At 35.4% G+C, this 17,945-nt stretch overlaps 1 protein-coding gene across 2 annotated transcripts in view; it reads right to left on the reverse strand.

Annotated features, from left to right (window-relative positions):
• LOC113677109 (sperm flagella and cilia-associated protein 2) overlaps positions 1–17,945 on the reverse strand; it is a 49,596-nt gene that overhangs the window by 13,038 nt on the left and 18,613 nt on the right. For both annotated transcript variants that reach the window (XR_016181199.1, XM_089187868.1), the window contains exons 11-38: positions 16,104–16,183; positions 15,650–15,740; positions 14,932–15,000; positions 13,280–13,342; positions 12,724–12,807; positions 11,833–11,867; positions 11,556–11,625; positions 10,918–11,043; positions 10,572–10,633; positions 9,840–9,912; positions 9,632–9,727; positions 9,185–9,301; positions 8,695–8,797; positions 7,984–8,090; positions 7,748–7,880; positions 7,100–7,284; positions 6,310–6,413; positions 6,104–6,167; positions 5,377–5,508; positions 4,905–4,992; positions 4,346–4,481; positions 3,966–4,057; positions 3,684–3,763; positions 2,984–3,017; positions 2,393–2,581; positions 1,694–1,897; positions 792–901; positions 108–235 (exon numbers count right to left, since the gene is read on the reverse strand). Coding sequence is in view for 1 of the 2 variants with exons in the window: in XM_089187868.1 (XP_089043994.1) it covers positions 108–235; positions 792–901; positions 1,694–1,897; positions 2,393–2,581; positions 2,984–3,017; positions 3,684–3,763; positions 3,966–4,057; positions 4,346–4,481; positions 4,905–4,992; positions 5,377–5,508; positions 6,104–6,167; positions 6,310–6,413; positions 7,100–7,284; positions 7,748–7,880; positions 7,984–8,090; positions 8,695–8,797; positions 9,185–9,301; positions 9,632–9,727; positions 9,840–9,912; positions 10,572–10,633; positions 10,918–11,043; positions 11,556–11,625; positions 11,833–11,867; positions 12,724–12,807; positions 13,280–13,342; positions 14,932–15,000; positions 15,650–15,740; positions 16,104–16,183 (2,855 nt within the window). In the remaining variant the exon portion in view is untranslated. The remainder of the gene's footprint in view (positions 1–107; positions 236–791; positions 902–1,693; positions 1,898–2,392; positions 2,582–2,983; positions 3,018–3,683; positions 3,764–3,965; positions 4,058–4,345; positions 4,482–4,904; positions 4,993–5,376; positions 5,509–6,103; positions 6,168–6,309; positions 6,414–7,099; positions 7,285–7,747; positions 7,881–7,983; positions 8,091–8,694; positions 8,798–9,184; positions 9,302–9,631; positions 9,728–9,839; positions 9,913–10,571; positions 10,634–10,917; positions 11,044–11,555; positions 11,626–11,832; positions 11,868–12,723; positions 12,808–13,279; positions 13,343–14,931; positions 15,001–15,649; positions 15,741–16,103; positions 16,184–17,945) is intronic.

A 17,945-nucleotide genomic window follows, 5' to 3' on the forward strand; every position in this document is an offset into this window, starting at 1 on the left:
GTGACTATCATAAATAGCTAACTATTTAAGAAAGCAAAAACATTGTTGGCTTGGTTTCTTCCCCTAAATTACATAAAACATTCGAGCTTCTAAAGGGAACCTCTAACCTTACTCCGTAGAAATATCTATGGATAAGTTCTCTTTCACGTCTGATCAATCCAAAGACGTTTTTACAAGATTCAACGTAGACTTCTTCAGTACTCTCCCACTGAGAGACAAGAACTCCAGCAAAATCCTACATAGATACAAGTGACTTAATAAATACTGATTTCTGACACAAATTAAAAGCGCAAACAGAAACTCAATGATTTTTTTACTGATACAAAAACATTTGGACACACAAAAAAGGATATATCTTAATAAGGAACCTCTTTGAAGGGAAAGTATAAACTTTATTTAAATTGTCAGAGAAACGGGGAATCATTTAATCCTGCTTAGGAAGAGCCGATATACGTGATGTCTGTACCAACCCTCTTGTAATTCGGGTTTTCTAACTCGAAACTTTCCAAAATAGAGTAGACAATCATATATGAAAATTATGAAGCTCTCTAAAAAAATTACAAACATGTACCTGAAAACGTTTGGTATATACCATATATGATTCGTTCTCTGTTCTTCTTCAATATATATTTAGAGTGCCATAAACTTTGACTAGCCCATCGATTAGCTTGCCTATTTGCGGGCCAGTCCAATGTGCGAAGCAAATGATAACTGTTATACTCCTAAAAGGTCATATTTCACAGGCAACACAGTAAGCATTGAATGATATGGAATTTAAAAAAAAAACCTACCACATCAATAGCTTGATCAACATATTCCCAGTCCTCGGAACCAGGCTCTGGCTCGGGTGGCCCCTGGGGTTCAGGTGGTATCTCCTCCTCTGGCTCTTCAGCGCCTTTCTCTGAGATATCAGGGTTATTTTGAGTTATTATTGTTAGTTTATAACGTAAAGTGAACCTTTGCTACTTCAAAACTCACGTTTACCCGAATAAGAAAATATTTCCCTTGGGTTTGAGTCACCTATTATACTGTTATTTTGCACATGGTAACTCAAACACTTGTTAGCTCGAACAACTGGTACGTCGAAGCAATCTTTTGTTTCCATTAAAATTATTTCAATGCAATTTCACCCTTGAAAACTAGTGCTTTTAGGCGCTCATTTTAGCATCTCTGGAGTCGGGTTAGGCTTTCACTGGTTTAAGGTAAAGCTAACTAAAATGACTTTTATTTCCATCAAGCTGCGCTGCTAAACTCCATCTTCAAACGCTCTATCACCACTTAACTTTTTTTTCCATGATACAATGGATTAAAAGGTATTCTATGTACAAACGCAATATTTTCCATCTTTCCAGTCTTTTTCTCTCCACTCCCGATCACGCAAACTCACGACAACCTGAATCTTTCTATATTTCTCAGGCTCTGAGTGTTTATGTATTTTGCTGTTCTTGTGGATTCAAAACAAAGTTAAGCTCATATTAGGAAAATTTCCTCAAAAATCCCTGATGCTGCAATAATGAAACAGAATGAGCAGTATTTGAAGTATCACATTTAAATAACTTTCCTATTCCTCCTAAGTAGGACAGGGCGTAGACTCTGACTCCAAAATATTGCAAAGGAAAATATATTTATACGGAAAAATAAAACATTTAACGTCGAAACCGCCCCTCCAGTCAAAAATAAAATAAACACATACTGGCAGATTTAGCTCTCTTTGATCCGGGTCTTGATCCCTTGGAACCAGGTCTAGAGCCCTTTTTTGACGCTGATGGTGACTTGGATCCTGATCTTGAGCCTTTCTTAGAACTGGGAGGGGATGGGGTACGGCTTTTAGTTCCTTTCTTCGATGCGGGTGGGGAGGGTGAGCGATCCTTCTTGCTTTTCCTGGACTTTGGAGAGCCTTAAGATAAGGACAACAACAAGTGATGTTTAGCCCAACTTGTTAAATGTTTCTCAGAATATGAAGCAAAAAGAGAAGCTCCGAATGTCTTACTAATTTAATTTCCGGAACAGATCAGCTGCTGACACAAAAGTATTACATGTACACTTCCAAATGTTGAAGCCAAAAGAGACTGAATGGTCAGCTAGAAAAGAATTTGTCTGACTATCTTTAAAATGTCTGTGAAAGTGTAAATTTTAAAAATGCTCTTTTATCATCATTGCTGTTCAACTATGGAAAGTAACGTAAGCAGAATGACTGAAAATACCAAAACCTAGTTGGTCCTCAACCAGGGTTAGAAAAAATAATCAAAGAGTAATTAAGACAAAGCTGGAAGTTGAAAGTTATACTCCCATAGCAACGTGAGGTAAATATCATAGCACACTGCAACTTTCGCATCGCATCCAGTTATTGTATGACAGTTTCTGTAATTAGGCTAACTAGAGTCAAACAAACCTGGTTTAGAGTCTGCTTTATTCTTTGAGGTACCCTTCTCTGACTTGCCATCAGATTTGGCCCCTACCTCAGATGGAGCCTCAGATGGCGGAGCAGCACTTTCTGGAGGAGCTATAACGCCTTCACTTCCCAAGCCTTCACCTGAAGGCCCATCACCAGCAGGCACCTGAGCCCCTGATGGCGTCTCAGCTAAAGAAAAAGCCACCTGATGAGTATTGCATTGTAATAGAAGTCAATCTCTCTCGTAAGTTGTCAAATCATTCATTTTGAGAAATTCTATGATTTGATAGAATGTTAAAGATGATTGCATTTAAAAGAAAATAAGACTGTGTCTCGTAGTTTGGGTTATGGATGATTGAGTTACCATGCACTCAGACAGCTAACTAATATCAGAGGGTACATGTATGAAAATCACATGGAAAAAGCTGAAGTGAAAGCTACCATTTTAACATGGTTGTCACAAAGATGATATGTCAAATAGGCATTTGTACTGCCAAGTTATTAATCTTAATAGAAATCCCTTTAAAGACATTTCAACTGCAGGTCCTAAATGTTACAATAATAATGGTGACTTAGGTATGTAAATGTTACCTTCAGCTGCCTGTCCTTGGTGAACAGAGGGTTCCTAATTCCAGAGAAAATTACAGTATAAGGTTTAAGGACATACACAATGTTAACTCCCGGACATCATGACTTCAACACGATATTTTTGTCCAATTATTGGATATCATCGAACCCACATTGTATGACAGATTCAGTTTTGAATTACACGAGTTGATCACCCCACGTGCTTAGAAAAAAGTTCCTGGCTTTGTCTCGCTCCCCAGATATATAAACAGAAGACGATAGTACAACTGTAGGGAAAGAACCAAACCTGGTAGGGAAGGGAGGGGATAATGCGTTTACTCCACGTCGAATGCATAAATCAATTGTCTAACAGATAAAAATAGAGTGAGTGATCTTGACCGAGTAAGAAATCTTAAGTGGGCGAGTGAATTTTAGGTCTATACCTGCCCATAACTAACATCATACCATGAGGTAAAAAGGAATTGAAATATGTTGATCATGAATGCTCATATGACTCTCGAACAATAACCCAAACTAATCACAAATCTGGCATCGATGCTTGAAAACTTGAAACTAAAACTTCCATTTGTTTATTGATAGTGACACTAGGATCGCTTTAAATGTTGTAGTTTACTTTTGCTATTTATCACCGGTTATTGTGTCTACTGAAAAATTGTCCTCTTACTAGAACTTAGTACACTTAAAGTCAATGAAGACTACTCACAGAAGGAAGCTCCTCAGGTGGTGCAATTAATTTCTGATAAGTTTCATTCAGTAAGGCTGATACTTCGTCATACAGTTCATCTAAACACGAAAACAGAAAAATATTAGGTAACATATTAGTTAAGTGCCATGGCGCTTATCTTCTAAAAACCCATCATTTTCCAACCCTTAAAGGATATGACATTAAACTGATCAATATAAATCAGAAAGCACTTAACTAATGCAATACAATGAAAATTCCAGAGCAGATAAAATTTTAAGTACATGTATAAATGTCATTTACCTTGACTGCTGTTTGCATCAACGCGTTGAAGAACACCAAACTTAGCAAACCATTTTTCTAGCTTTGGCCAGCCATCACCAAAACCTACAATCCTATAAGAGAAGAAAAGACATCTCACGACAAGACAAGCCAAAAATTCTTCTTCCTGCTTGCACCCATCTTATTACTTTTCAAACCATAATTTTAGATTACTCTGGCACACAAAACATATTGAATAAATCCAAATACTGTTAACTGAAAAATATGTCTAAGAATTCTTGAGTTAAGCTTCCACTCTATCATATTTCATCTCTCTTAAATTTCACAACACAATCCCATTCATTTCATTAAAGTAACTTTGCTTGATTATAGAGTAAACAAGAATAAAGAGGAAGGCTAACCTCTGCTGGACTTGCTCACGGTCATTTGAAGGATCAGTTATGGGGATAACTTTTTCATGTTTATTAACGCCTGTATAACTGCCTTCTACTGGTGGATTATACTCTTGATGGTACTGCTGGGAAGACATGGGATCATCTGAAAACAAACACATTAGAATGTGCTCCTTAATAGCCTAATATTGAAAGAGAAAAAATTCTACCAATGCATACTTATGTACAATGGAGTTCTCCCGTTAAGCATTTTTAAATGGTTACATAGAGCTTCCATTCTTCAGCATGATAAGAAAAAACAGAAATTTGAAAAAATAAACAAACAAACAAAAAATAGGGAAAGAAAGTTTGTTGGTACTCAAGTGTAAATGGTGTGAATTTAGTGAAATAAAAGGTATTTCTACTTGACATATGGCAATGAATTTGAAGGTCTGGATATCAATGCCTTTTGCCAAAAGTGAGGCTGGAAAATTGTGGAACTTCAGGAGTCTATGCATTAAAGATAATAAACCAGATTCAGTTCTCATTTGTCAAGTTAATCAATTTAGATTGGTCATAAAGCCCTTACACATTCTTCCCTCAGCTCTCTTTAGTGAAACTTCATCAGGCAGGTCAAACAACAATACCAAGTCAATACCACTCTTGGGTGCAGGAGCCTGATCATGAGAAAAGATATTCCAATTGGCAATGGAGTAACTTAAGTCATACATAGTCTGACTGCAATTAGATAGCAACTCAGGATGGGTAAAGCTCAATGCCTTCCTTTAAAGAACGAAAATGGTGAACAATTTAATACCTTGGCATGTGCCAACAAATTAAATCAGAAAGAAAAGAGAATCAATTTCAAATTTGTTAATATCCATATTTCCCACATTTTCAAATTACAGAATGGGCACTTAAATATTTGATTTCATAGATAATTTTGAAATCAAACCAGGTGTATTCTTGGACAAAAAAGTCGTGAATCAGTAGACCCATCAAGCCAATGATTAGTTGCTTCAGTCAGCCTGTAACTTATTTTTTTTCATGCTAACAGATACCTCAGGTGAAGGGTGGGGGTCTGGTGCCAGTCTGGATTTCCTGGTCTTGCTAACTTTGCTAGGTTCTTTGGCAGCTTTAGCATCCTTAGCTTCCTTCTGTGCATCATATCCACTGAGTGATTTTTCCAACAACTAAAATAATTGGAGAGAAATTAAAACATTAAGTGAAACCCTTATCTTCCTGATTAAGCACCTCTGGGTGTTGATTTTAAACTTTGCTAAGAAGACAAGATTTTCATTCCACTCTTAGACTTTCTCTGAAATAGTATTTTTTTCCAATAAAGCAGGGTTTTTGCCAAAGTTAATTTACCTTTAAACCTTATGTACCCCCTATAAACTAAGTGTAGCATCAAGTTCAAGTGCATAACCATTCATAATGTTTATAGGCTGCTTGAAAAAGGAAATATATGTTGATATATTTCAAGGATTGGAATAATGCTGCTGAAATTGGGATGCAATATATGAAATGTGTTATTGGCACTCTGTTTAAGAATAATGGTATTAAGGGAATACTTTTCTCTGGGTTCAAGGGACTGGTATCACAGGCTTTTCAATTTGAGAGTCTTGAGATGCCCTTTAGTCATACCATAACAAAACTGATATGGGTAAGAGGAGTAACAGGAGTTTAGCCATTCGTGGTCCTCCTTTTTAGGGAGAGAATAGCCTCAGATAATTTCCAGGCATATATTAACTAGGAACTGTGTTGGTTCCAATAATCACAACATACCTTGGCTTGGTTAATTGTACTAGGAAACCCATCCATGATCCAACCGCTACCCTCCGGGACTTGCCTATCAAATTGAACACACTCCTGTTAGTGGTTGATTCTCATTGTTGACACTGAGTCAATGACAAAATGTGAAAAAAGAACTTACAACAAATAGGTCACCTTGAATGGGCATTTGGTTTCAAAAGAGTAACTAGCACACTTACCTGACAGCTTCTACCATGATATCAACCAATAGTTGGTCTGGTGTGGTTTTCCCCTTTTTTAGAGAGCTATAAGCCTTTGAACCCAATTTAGCACGGACTGTGAGCTGCCAATATATATCAAATCACAAGTTTATCATTAATAGCTAGCCCTTTGCTAACAACAGCAAATGTTGAATTAAACCATCAATCAATCAGTGACAAAGTAGAGAGAATCACAAACACTGTTAAGGTAGATAACAGACATTGAAACCCTTTTGACCTTAATATTTGAATCGCCAATTAAAAACAAGTTCATATTCTGGTCAGAGGTCAATCTTAATGAGATCAATTTCATGGAAAACATTATTAATTGAAAGAGTTACAATCTTGAAGGACACATTTGAAACATATACTTACTCATGACAAGGAAATACCTCCTCACAGCCCACAATGATGTTTATTTTTCCTCAGTGAAGTATAAGGTCATATGTGCTTTGACATTGTTATGGATAGGGAAGAGAGAAGAGCCCATGCAAGTCCAAGAAAAGGTTCCCAAGGGGAATGACTCTGAAAGAGGACTTTATTTACTTCCAGACATCACATCTCATTACTTTGATTTGTTCATAAATTTAAAAGAAACTGTACTAATATTTGCCGTATTGATATTTATCTTTCAACAAAGAATAAAAGAAATCTGTAGTTCAGTTTCAGAACCACCTTACATCATTGAAAAGGGACTCTATTACCCATATCTACCCAATATACCTGTATTAAATTAATGTACAAGAGGAGACAGTCAAATAACACTCACAGTGGGCCCCTTAGTTCTTGATAAAACCGGCTCCAGCTCTTTAGACTTAGATGGTGATTTCTGGTCATCGTCTTTTATGTCAGTCATTTCTTTCTCAAGTTCTTCTTTAGTCTTATCTCTTTTTTCTTCCACATCTACAGCTTCACTGACTTGTTTTTCTTCCACTTTGTTAGGATCTTCATTTTCTATTTTTACACAAACAATAGGTGAGAATGTTTGTTCCAGTGACCTGTTTCATGAATGGTAGGCCAAATGTTTGTAGAAGTCATTTCAAATATTTCTCCATATTCCACACCAATCCTGCTAAAAACAACCCCATGTGAATATGGCTTCTTTTAAAATTGCTGCCTGCTCCAGTAGGCACAGTTTTTGGGTCCCTAAAAGATGAGCTTTTTACACAAACTCAGCTGTCAATCAGGTTTGACTCCATTGCATTCCGTCTGTACATTAATCAACCACACTAAAGAGAACATGAAACCAAGACTTCCAACTTAAGGACTTCAGGACTTTGCTCAGTTTTCAATCTAATTATTTCCTCTTATTTTGGCTAGAGAACAAACTCACCTTCTCAACAGGGAAGGCAATGGAAAAGGAAACATTTTAAGGGCTCTGCATTGAAGGTATTTAAGTGTCTGTCTGAATACAAACCTCTACCCTCTCCCATTGTTTCTTCTGGTGCACCTGACTGTGGTGTCACAGCCCTAGACTCCTCAGATGCTTGGTCTTTACTCTTACCAGTCTCTTCATGGATGCTCACTTTCTTAGTGGAGGTTCCTTCATCCTGGAAAAAAAAAACTCATGCTAAGTCTTTAAGCTCTTCAGGTTACCAAGTATTTGTGTACTTGCACTCTTAATGGCTTTGAATCTTAAGATAACCACCATACCAGTATTGCTGTCTCCTCTGAAGGTTCCTCTATACATTCATTGTTTTTAAAAGCATTGATGGCCTCTGCAACAAGATCATCCACAGAGAGTCTAACCATTCGATGACCTGAAATGAAAGAATGATCCAAAGAATGGAATACATTTTAATCACATGAAGAAAAAGAGAAAAGCTTTTTCTTTGAAATTGAAAGAACCCCTGTTTTTATATACCTCAATTTTTTCATGTATATAATAAAGAAGAAGCCTAGATTGCATATTATCAACAGGTAAGGGATCCTACTCACCTTTTCACAAATGTTAGCAAGTCTTTAATTACAAATTTGGTAATCACTTGCCAAAACTGGCTAGCAAAATTTCAAGATATGAATTAATTACAAGTCATCTAGCTTTTAGGTACATTTCAAAAGAAAGTTTTTAAAAGCATTAACAATATTATATCAATAAAGCACAGTAAAACACTGCATATTTGGCACAAAAATTGTTCATAAAAGAGACAGATCCCCCCCCCCCCCCCCCCCACACACACACACACACACAGTTTAAACAACACACTGGTTCCAAAGTAGCAACCCCAGGGCACTTTGCTTACATTCATCTATGACTTGCAATCAGCACCAAAAAAAAAACTTATGTGAATTCTAATCGTCCTGTTCATCAAAATAAAGTCAAACATCAACGAACAATTATATAATAAACAAAGCATCACTCACCTTCAAGGATTTTATTAATTGTTGTGGTTTTCCCGCTAAAAAACTTTCCAAGAAAACAGACCTTGATTGGAAAAGGTGGAAACTCAGGTGGAGGTGGAGGTGCCTACATAATAAACAAAACCTTTAACAATCTGTTGACAGTAAAAGTACCTATTTGCTCCAACCTATTATTGAAATATAAATTGAAATTTTCTTCCAAAAGTTTGGTTACAAATCAGTACTACACCATGAAGTCCTTATGAGCATTTACAAAGTATTCTAGAACATTCTGGAAGCTTAAAACACAACTACTTTGGTAGTGTTACTTCATGACTACATGACCTAATCAGGTGTTCCAGAAAGTTCCATGGTATGTAAGTCAGCATGACTAAGCACTCTAGAAATTTCTAGATATTTCCCCTACAGTTTAATATCCATAACAGTTGTAGACATAGCTATGAGGTTAACCTCAAGTTCAAGAACTTGAGATAACAATACATAATCACTCTACCTCTGGTGGAGAGACAATGTTAAAGAGCCTGTGAATGATATGACCTAGGACTGCATTATCCTTTGCAGGTCCCTGGATTTCTGATTCTTCAACAGGAGTCCATTCACCAATTAAATTCTATGTGAAAACAGAAAAAAATAACTTGATGCATAAGACAGTTGTCCACACACTTTGGACTTTGGTGATAAGTGCAGAAAAAATTGAAACCAGTGTAAAATCATTTCAATCTAAACTTAATCTTAAAATACAAAAAAGAGGCTATTTAAAAGTTAACATTGTTGACAAGATGAAAGCATTTGATGCAAGTCTGTGCAGAGATCAACACTCAAACAACAAGAAAAAACAGAACTTTTAGGTTTCTTTGTCCTTTGAAACTAGTCTATAATTCAAGGTGGACTTCATTCCAACCAAATTTGAAATTGCATATTAGCTTTGGTTGCTACCCACCTTGTACTCTAAAAAATCTCCCTCATCCATCAAATCCTCTTTTTCTTTCTCAATTTCTTTCTGTTTGGAAAGTTCAGTACTGGACTCTTCTGTTGGCTGAAAAAAAGAACAAAGAATGCCATATTTATATTAGGTGCTTCAAATACGCTGTCCTGTAGTGCAGTTTAAGTAAAATACAACACATCTATAGTGAAAAAAATGGCTTAACCTGATCCTCATAAATGGGAAGTCCTTCAAAGAACAGTGCTTTCCATTCTCTGAACATCTTGGGTGGAATGAGTCTGTGTCGGAAGATGCACAATTTAATTACATCATTCTAATTGTGCATAATGATGGAAATAAAAATGAACAGCAAATTATGGTATATTAAAACAATCATAAACTTTGTGTCAAATGAAACAGAGATTGTTGTGCTAAGTGCACACATTCAATAATAAACCAATCACAGTCAATCACAATTCACTCTAAGCACAAATAATGGTTTGTCCACTGTCTGGTAATTTTTGTTGAGAGAATGAAAATATTACTGTAATTTCTAAAACACTTAGACACTCCAATTTTGTACCTATCTTATCCTTGCATTTCTGCACCTTACAGCAAATGTATAGCAAGATCTCCAAAGGAGGTCACTATCTTTTGTAGTAAAATTTATTGTCATATTACAGCAATATGACATGAATAAAAATTCTTCTCTGATTACATTTCATCAACATGAGAACAAATCAAATCAACATTATATAAACATGTACCACACCTTGCACATTTTCAACCCCCTAAATACTATTTCCCTGTTTCATGCCAACAACAGTAACCAATTAATCTAAATTTTAAAAACACTTTAAAACTGTACAAATTTATTAAGACCTTGAAGGCTTATTAATTGGCAAAAAGAAAATTTCTATGCCTTCCTTTCAAGAGCATACAATGCATTCAAACTTACTTTTCAGTGAGTTCTCTATATTCTCCTATTTTACAAGAGAAGTCCACAATCTGTGACAAAACCTATGAGAGAAAAACAGCCAAAAAACAAGGAAAGAAGAAATCAGATTAAATAAAATATCAACTTACAGAGGTACCAGATAAGTAACTAATTTAAACAAAACAATTAAGTCTCCTCTTCATCAGCAAAAGAAATGTTTTTCTTTCAGCCTCTCCATTTCTTGTATTGAATGTCAGTGTCACTGGCCAATTAACTTACATAAATTTGAATGGTGATAAAACAAGAAAACAAACCTTCTGGGTATACTAAATTACCGAACTGGTGAAGCACTATGAAGGGGACTTACCTCCCTGCAAATATTATAGTGCTTTTGATACTTTGCCTCTGCAATTTCTGCTTTTACTTTATCATTCAATTCCTGAGCTTTCCTTGTCTCCTCTGCATATTCTATTCTGGCCTGACGACATAATTCCTGTTGAAAAGTTTACTGTGATGTTACTTTAAAATCACAGAGTTTATGATCTCAACTTTTCTGCATTACCTGGGAATATAACTTCAACATAAGTACAATCAGAGCAGCATAAGGGAAGATACTGCATGTATATCACAATACTCAACAGGCACATTTTGTGACAGCTTGCCATAAAATTTTCCAAAACTTAAGGAGCGGTTATTTACGTGGGGTGTAAACCAAACCACCATTTCATGCAAGCAGTGGGCCTCAGGTATTGTGTATAAGAGGATTTATTTTAATTTTAAAAAAAGGTATTTCCATTGTTAGCTTTTGGTTCTCTTAATACTGTTCACAAAAATAAATATTCAGATGAAAGGTTTGGCTAAAGTAGAGATACTTTCAATTGGTATGTAGTGTTGTTAAACAATGGCTAAATTATTTGTAAATAACCAGCTCTTAAAGTTAAATATGTTTAATCTGACATTGATGTTAGTTATAAACATAAGACTATTATGTACATAAGTTCTTACCGCTTCTCTTGTTAATGCATCATCAAAGTCTTTCAGTCTTCTCTCTGCATACTGTTTCTCTCTAAATATCCTTTTTTAGGAAAAAATACTTTCATCAGATATCTTTGATCATTGCGGGTGCAAATTTTAAAATAGCTGGATTCAATGTCAACTCAACAATAATTTGGACCAATCATTACCTACTATCACCAAGAATATTAACCAAAGGATAAATGTTTACCACCAAGAGCATTATTCAAAGACAGGTTACAACTTATTCCACGTGTACCCAACATACCTGTTTTGACGAATGACTTCTTTTTCATGGCGAATCTGTGGGTAGTTGAAGCAATTAAGTTAATAAAGTTTGATTTGATGGCATTCACACAAAAGTTTTTTAATCTTGCTAATCTCATATTTTACAGCAAAATATTGAGAAGTTGTTGTAGCCAGTAAAGCATTACTATAAGTTGAAATCTAAACTGTTATATAATGCAGCATTTTGGAAAACAACAAAATACACCAATTGAAGAAAAGAAGTCCAATCAGTTATACCTGATCCAAAGAATCCATAGGTTCTCCTTATCAGAAGGAAAGTTAGACAGGACTTTTTGTATAAAAATTGCTCGTTGTGAAAGAGTATTTCATAGCCCAGCAACATATAATGATTTCTATTATCCAATACATGCTGTTATTTCAAAACAGTCCATTTTGTGTTACAGTTAGGGGAGAAAGAATGTTACCCAAGATTTAATTAGTTCCAACAAAATCCAAGTTTCATGTTATGACAATCACAAGAACTAGATTGCATTTTTAATAAGTCCATCACCTGCCAATTGCATTTACCAGAAATCCTGTTAATGTTATGTCAGCAGTTTTTACCACAGATTTTAAACTTTAATGCTGTTATGACCAACCCTTCACAGTCTAATGGAGCTTACATTGTAGGGTACATTGAAAATGAATTTACAAAACCATCAAATCAAATTTGCCATTCTAAACCAAGTCTTAAATGGCACTTGTCTGAGCATTGGGATGAAAAAATGTACACTTATGACACTCATACACAAGTTGTGACAAATGTTTTTGGTTTGAATAAGTCACTGTTACTAAGTATTGATAAAGATTGATACCAACAATTGAGAAATGTAGGCCTTAGTTAAAGTAACACCAATGCATAAGACTCAACCTGCATAAGTTGGACAGCAATCCTTCTCTCCTGCTGCGATTGTCTCATGAGTCTGTTCACAAGCATCTCTTCACGATGTGCTTCCTGAAAAGTTGGCATAAGACTCACTGATGAACTACTTGTAAGGAACCAATGATTCACGCGAATCATTCAACAATTTTTTGGTTATTATCTAATCCACATTTCCATGTGATAGAGATAAAATCCTAAATTTCTCTAGATATAATTATTATAATGTATCAATGAAATAAGTGTTTGGTGTTTGTTCAGCAATGAATCTTTCCAAAACAAAAAGTTATTTAAGTATTAAGTGTTATATAAATGCTTCCTGAAAAAGGGGCACTGAGAAGTATTTTCTGATTTCAAAGCAAGAATTATATGAAACAATTCATCAATTACATATACTTTTGAATACTTCAATCAGATTTTGCCAGGGATGTTTAGCTACACTGTAACTGGACCACATTCTCTAAACATCAAACAATTAAGTTAAAGTAACAATGACATCAATTTAAAGCATTTAGAAGATATTTATGAGCTTCCTCTTTAATCTTACTTCTTGAGCCTCATGTGCCTTCATCTGTTCAATCAAGACTCTCCTTCTTCTCTTCTCTCTTTCCTAGAAAAGAGGATATGCTGGTTATTTTCTGGAACCCTGTAGTTATTGTGACTTCTTGTCACTCAACATGCAAGTTAAAAAACAACAACAAGGAAACAGCTAATCAACTAGTAACAGCATGAAAAGGTCTTCCTGAGCTTCAGGCAAATTTCTTCTGGCTCTTTTGGACAGTTACTTATAAAATATATTAAAGTTCAAATAGCAACCAAGTGGACAATCAGACATGGTTTACACAGTTTACACAATTAACAAATGTAACCGAAGAAGTTACAATTCATAGACCCAATGTTTCAACACTCCTGTCTAGTACCTTCATCAGGGGTGATCTAAATGCTGCAACAAGAGGTCCTTTTATACAATCACTAATTAGCTGCCTTTTTTCTGACAAATTGTAAATAGGCATCAGGAAGTAAACCGTCATCATCACAATTTAAAGGAGCGTGGGCAGAGTTAAAGCTTCCAAACAAAGGCACTGGTGGTAATGCCCATTAGTGGTGATAATTTTAGATTTATCCCACCCAATTGTATGGTTAGTTGGGCATGTGTGCTCCGATAAAGCTAAATTTCTTTTTTGCAAAAGAAAACTGCTTTTTGATGCTCTTTCAAATGTGTACAAAACTGATGTTTGGTCTGTCCAATGTATTCATTGTCACAGTCATTGCAAGGAATAGAATAAATGGCGTCAGTTCATTGTTCTTGCAAAATTGCAAAAATATGCCCCAAAATTGCAAAAATATGCCCCAAAGTCTGAAAAGGTTTTTGAGCTACTTTAACGTCATGGCTATTCAAAATTCTCTTGATGGGTTCTGTAATACCCTGAATATAAGGAATAACGGCAAAACCAGTCACTGGTTCCCTTTCATCAGGAGTGCTACTAGTTGTAACTGGTTTTTGGCAGTTACAGAGAAAAGGTTTTGTATAGCCATTTGCCTTTAAGACATCAGAGTCATATTTCCTCTCCTCACCCTTGAATTGAGAGAAGATAGTAGACAGTCAGCCCTCCTAAGTAAAGTTTTGGCTAGACTTAGATAACATGTCGATGATGTTATTTCTGCAGTATGCGGAAATGAAGCAGAGTGCCTCTTATTGTATTTGAATTCAGTAAAGCTGTTTATCAAATTCACCCTTGAGCATGAAAATGATAGACATTTGCCATTTCTTGATTTAAATATGTCCTGAGGGGTTCAGGGGAATTTAGAGAAAAGTGTCTATCATAAACCTACCCACACCAACAAATACCTTGCTTTTGATTCTCACCACCCTATGCCATAAAAAGTCTGTAGGCAAAACTTTACTCAGGCTTACTTCCTGACGCCTATTAACACCTCATCAGAAAAAAGGCAGCTAATTAGTGATCGTATAAAAGGACCTCTTGTTGCAGCATTTAGATCACCCCTGATGAAGGCACTAGACAGGAGTGTCGAAACATTGGGTCTGAGTTGTAACTTCTCTAGTTACATTCATTAAATCTGTAAACCAGAGTAACGTCAAACCATGTCCAGTTACTTATAATATACCATATAGCTACTATAATAATGATAAAAACATCTTTTCACCTACAACATTATATGGCTTTAGAAATGCAATACCTTTCTGGCAACTGAGTTTTCCTCCAGTCTTGTCCTGATTTTATTGATGTAATCATCATTCGATCTGGGCTGAGTAGAAAAGAAATAGAAATGCAATCTATGAGATGGCCACAAGCAACAATTTATCAATTATTATTCCTTTAACCTGAATTTATTTTGTTAAAAGTTGACAAATAGACAATAGGGTAGGTAGAAAATGTTAAACTCATAAAATCAATTTGGGAAGAAGAAGACCCCACTTTATACAAACACACTCTATTGAGTGGACACTAGCTGAGCCTGCAGGTAACAAATCTTTCCATCCATATTTACAGTAAAATAAATGTACATTCGGCAAAAGGAATACACCAACACTAAGTGCTTTGGTCACTAAGCTTCAAATTACAGATAAAGTCTACAATTTTTTTCTTTAAAAACATTTATTGGACAACATAATTGTGGGTCTCTTAATGGAAACAGCTGGATTTGAAAGTTTGTTAATTTATATAATCACTCACCCTGTTCTTCATCTATTCAGGGGTTAACAGTTTACTCTGCAGTTCAATTTGTAAATCTGTTGTCTTATAATGGACGTTGGCAATATTACTTTGGAAGTCTGTAGCTTAATACAGGTTTCATTGCCCTCTTAAACCTAACTGAGGTTAAATATTCAATCATAATCTTGGCTACCCTTATAATCAGTAACTTTACCCATCTGTCTTAAGTGTTATTTACTTACTTTAATGTACGACAGCGGATCCACAGGCTTCTTGGGAGATTGGGTACCAAGGAAGGTGTCAATTTCAGTGTCAATCTCTCGGTTAGATTCTCTGGATACAAAACAGCTCACAAGTTAACAAACTTTCAATGAACAGAATGTTTATAAAAACTATAACATTTTGATTCATTTTAAGGGGCTAACTTGATACATGTGGATGTCTTCTAGGCCATCTCATTTAATATTATTAAAATTGAATGACTGAACAAGCCATTTATAATGGTTCAAGCTTATTTAATGTCAGATCTATTTTTCCACACATCATGTACATTAGCACTACCATATAAAAGTAGTTAGAGGTTGGCTTCTTCTTCTCCTTCAAAAGTTTGAAAAAGTGGGCAAAAGACACACCTAGATATCTCACTTAAAACTGACAGATAAATTGAGACTATAGCTTAACACAGTATTGACCTACCCCTCAAATCCTATTGGACTAGCTGGTGGAATAACAGCCCTCATACTTGCTTCAAATGCATCAATGCTTTCCTTTACCTCCTGAAAATTGTAACCATACAATTGTGCTTTTTATTTAATTTGAATTTCAGCATTCAACACAAGCACTCAATTCAAAGGAGTATTCGAATTACACCTTTTTCAGTTCAAGGTGACAGCTCACTTAAATGAATTATTACTCCTAAACCAGAAGAAGGTAAACAAATACAATGCAGGTTAAAGGAAGGGTTGGAGGGCTGATCAGAGAATCTATATCTAAGAGCAAATATCATGCAGTCAAACATGAAAGCAAGTCCTGAAGTGTCACCTTTAAACACAGATTTTTAATTGACATATCAATTTTTGTTTTGATCTTCCATTTATTCATTTTTGCAACTCAAGCTTTTACACACTAAGATACAAAATATTAAAGCAGGAAAGAAAAAGCATGCTTCATGGTTTCATTCAACAGGATCTGCATCAATATTGTATCTTCTTATGAAGAAGTTGTGGTGTGCCTTGTTCTTCCGTCATAAGAATGTCTTTGTAAATGAGCAAAGTATGACAGTCAGAGTTTAAACCTTCATGAAAATTATCTTCATTTTTTTTTGAAAACTTCCCACATACATAATTATTATAACTAATTCTTCTTGCACTAAAGTTGAGATAGCCTTCTCCCATTACACTAGAAGGAGAATTTATTACAGTATCTCCATTACTATCCATATTCCAGTGACAGCTGACAATTTTCCACTTTCCTCCTTCTGTTGGGTTTGCTTTTCTCTTAAATCCTGCTGAAGGTTTAACATCAATAGAAACAAATTTAAAATCAGGTTTTTTTGTAAATTGAATAATTTTGTGTTTTCTCCAACAACAGTGAATGGTACATCCGGTCCTGATCAAGCAGTTTCTTGTATGTATTGATGTTCCATTTAAACTTCTCTTACATATCTTGATAACACTGAAGACATTTAAGATTTTAAGATCATTGATCAAATGAAGGTCAAAATGCCTATTTTCATCAAAAAAGAAAAAGTTTCTTCAATTGTTTTTTGAAGTTGACATTTTTGGTGTGAGTGAAATTTTATTTCAGTGGTCATTTGGATTGGCAAGATTGATGATCTTTTCACTGTTCATATCTTTATCAGTTTCTTGAATTGATTCAACAGGATTGCTTGGGTCTGTGGAGAAACTAATTCTTTTTTTTTCAAATGAATGAATTCCTTAAGGAGGTCACTCATTTCCAAGAGGAACACACTGTAGCTGACTTCTCTGACAAAACAACTCTTTGGTCAATCCTTTGTGTAGTAAAAAACAGACTCGCCCTCAGAGACCAGATTGGATCTGTTGCTCTTCTTTAACCACCTTTCAGCTCACCAGCAGCATAGAGATATCTCACATTCTTTGAAGAGTCAAGTTTCTTTTTCTTTAGGCTAACTGGCCTTGAATAAGTTGTTGAACTCTTTGCATCAACCAACTTGTCTTTGATTGCATCAACAGGTTTCTTTCTAGTCAACCTGGTTATTCACTATTCAACTTTACTGTATTGGAAAGTGAAGAGACATTCACCCAAAGTTCAATTAAATTGCCCAACAATTCCCTGATCTCTGTGAAAGGTCATATTCCCTCTTCTTATCTTCACATCATGCTTTGTCAGCTCTCTTGACATCACCCATGAATTCATGCCCAAGATCAACCTGAAGAACTTTGGGCCATCTCAGTGGTCCATGCTCACAGATTGTCTGAAAAGCCTTTGAGACCTCAGAAAATTCTTTTAAGGTGATAGGTTCAGCAGCCTTGAATCTGCTTGCAACATCAACAACAG

The sequence above is a fragment of the Pocillopora damicornis genome, chromosome 11, assembly GCF_964200805.1.
Source record: "Pocillopora damicornis chromosome 11, jaPocDami1.2, whole genome shotgun sequence".
Lineage (NCBI taxonomy): Eukaryota > Metazoa > Cnidaria > Anthozoa > Scleractinia > Pocilloporidae > Pocillopora > Pocillopora damicornis.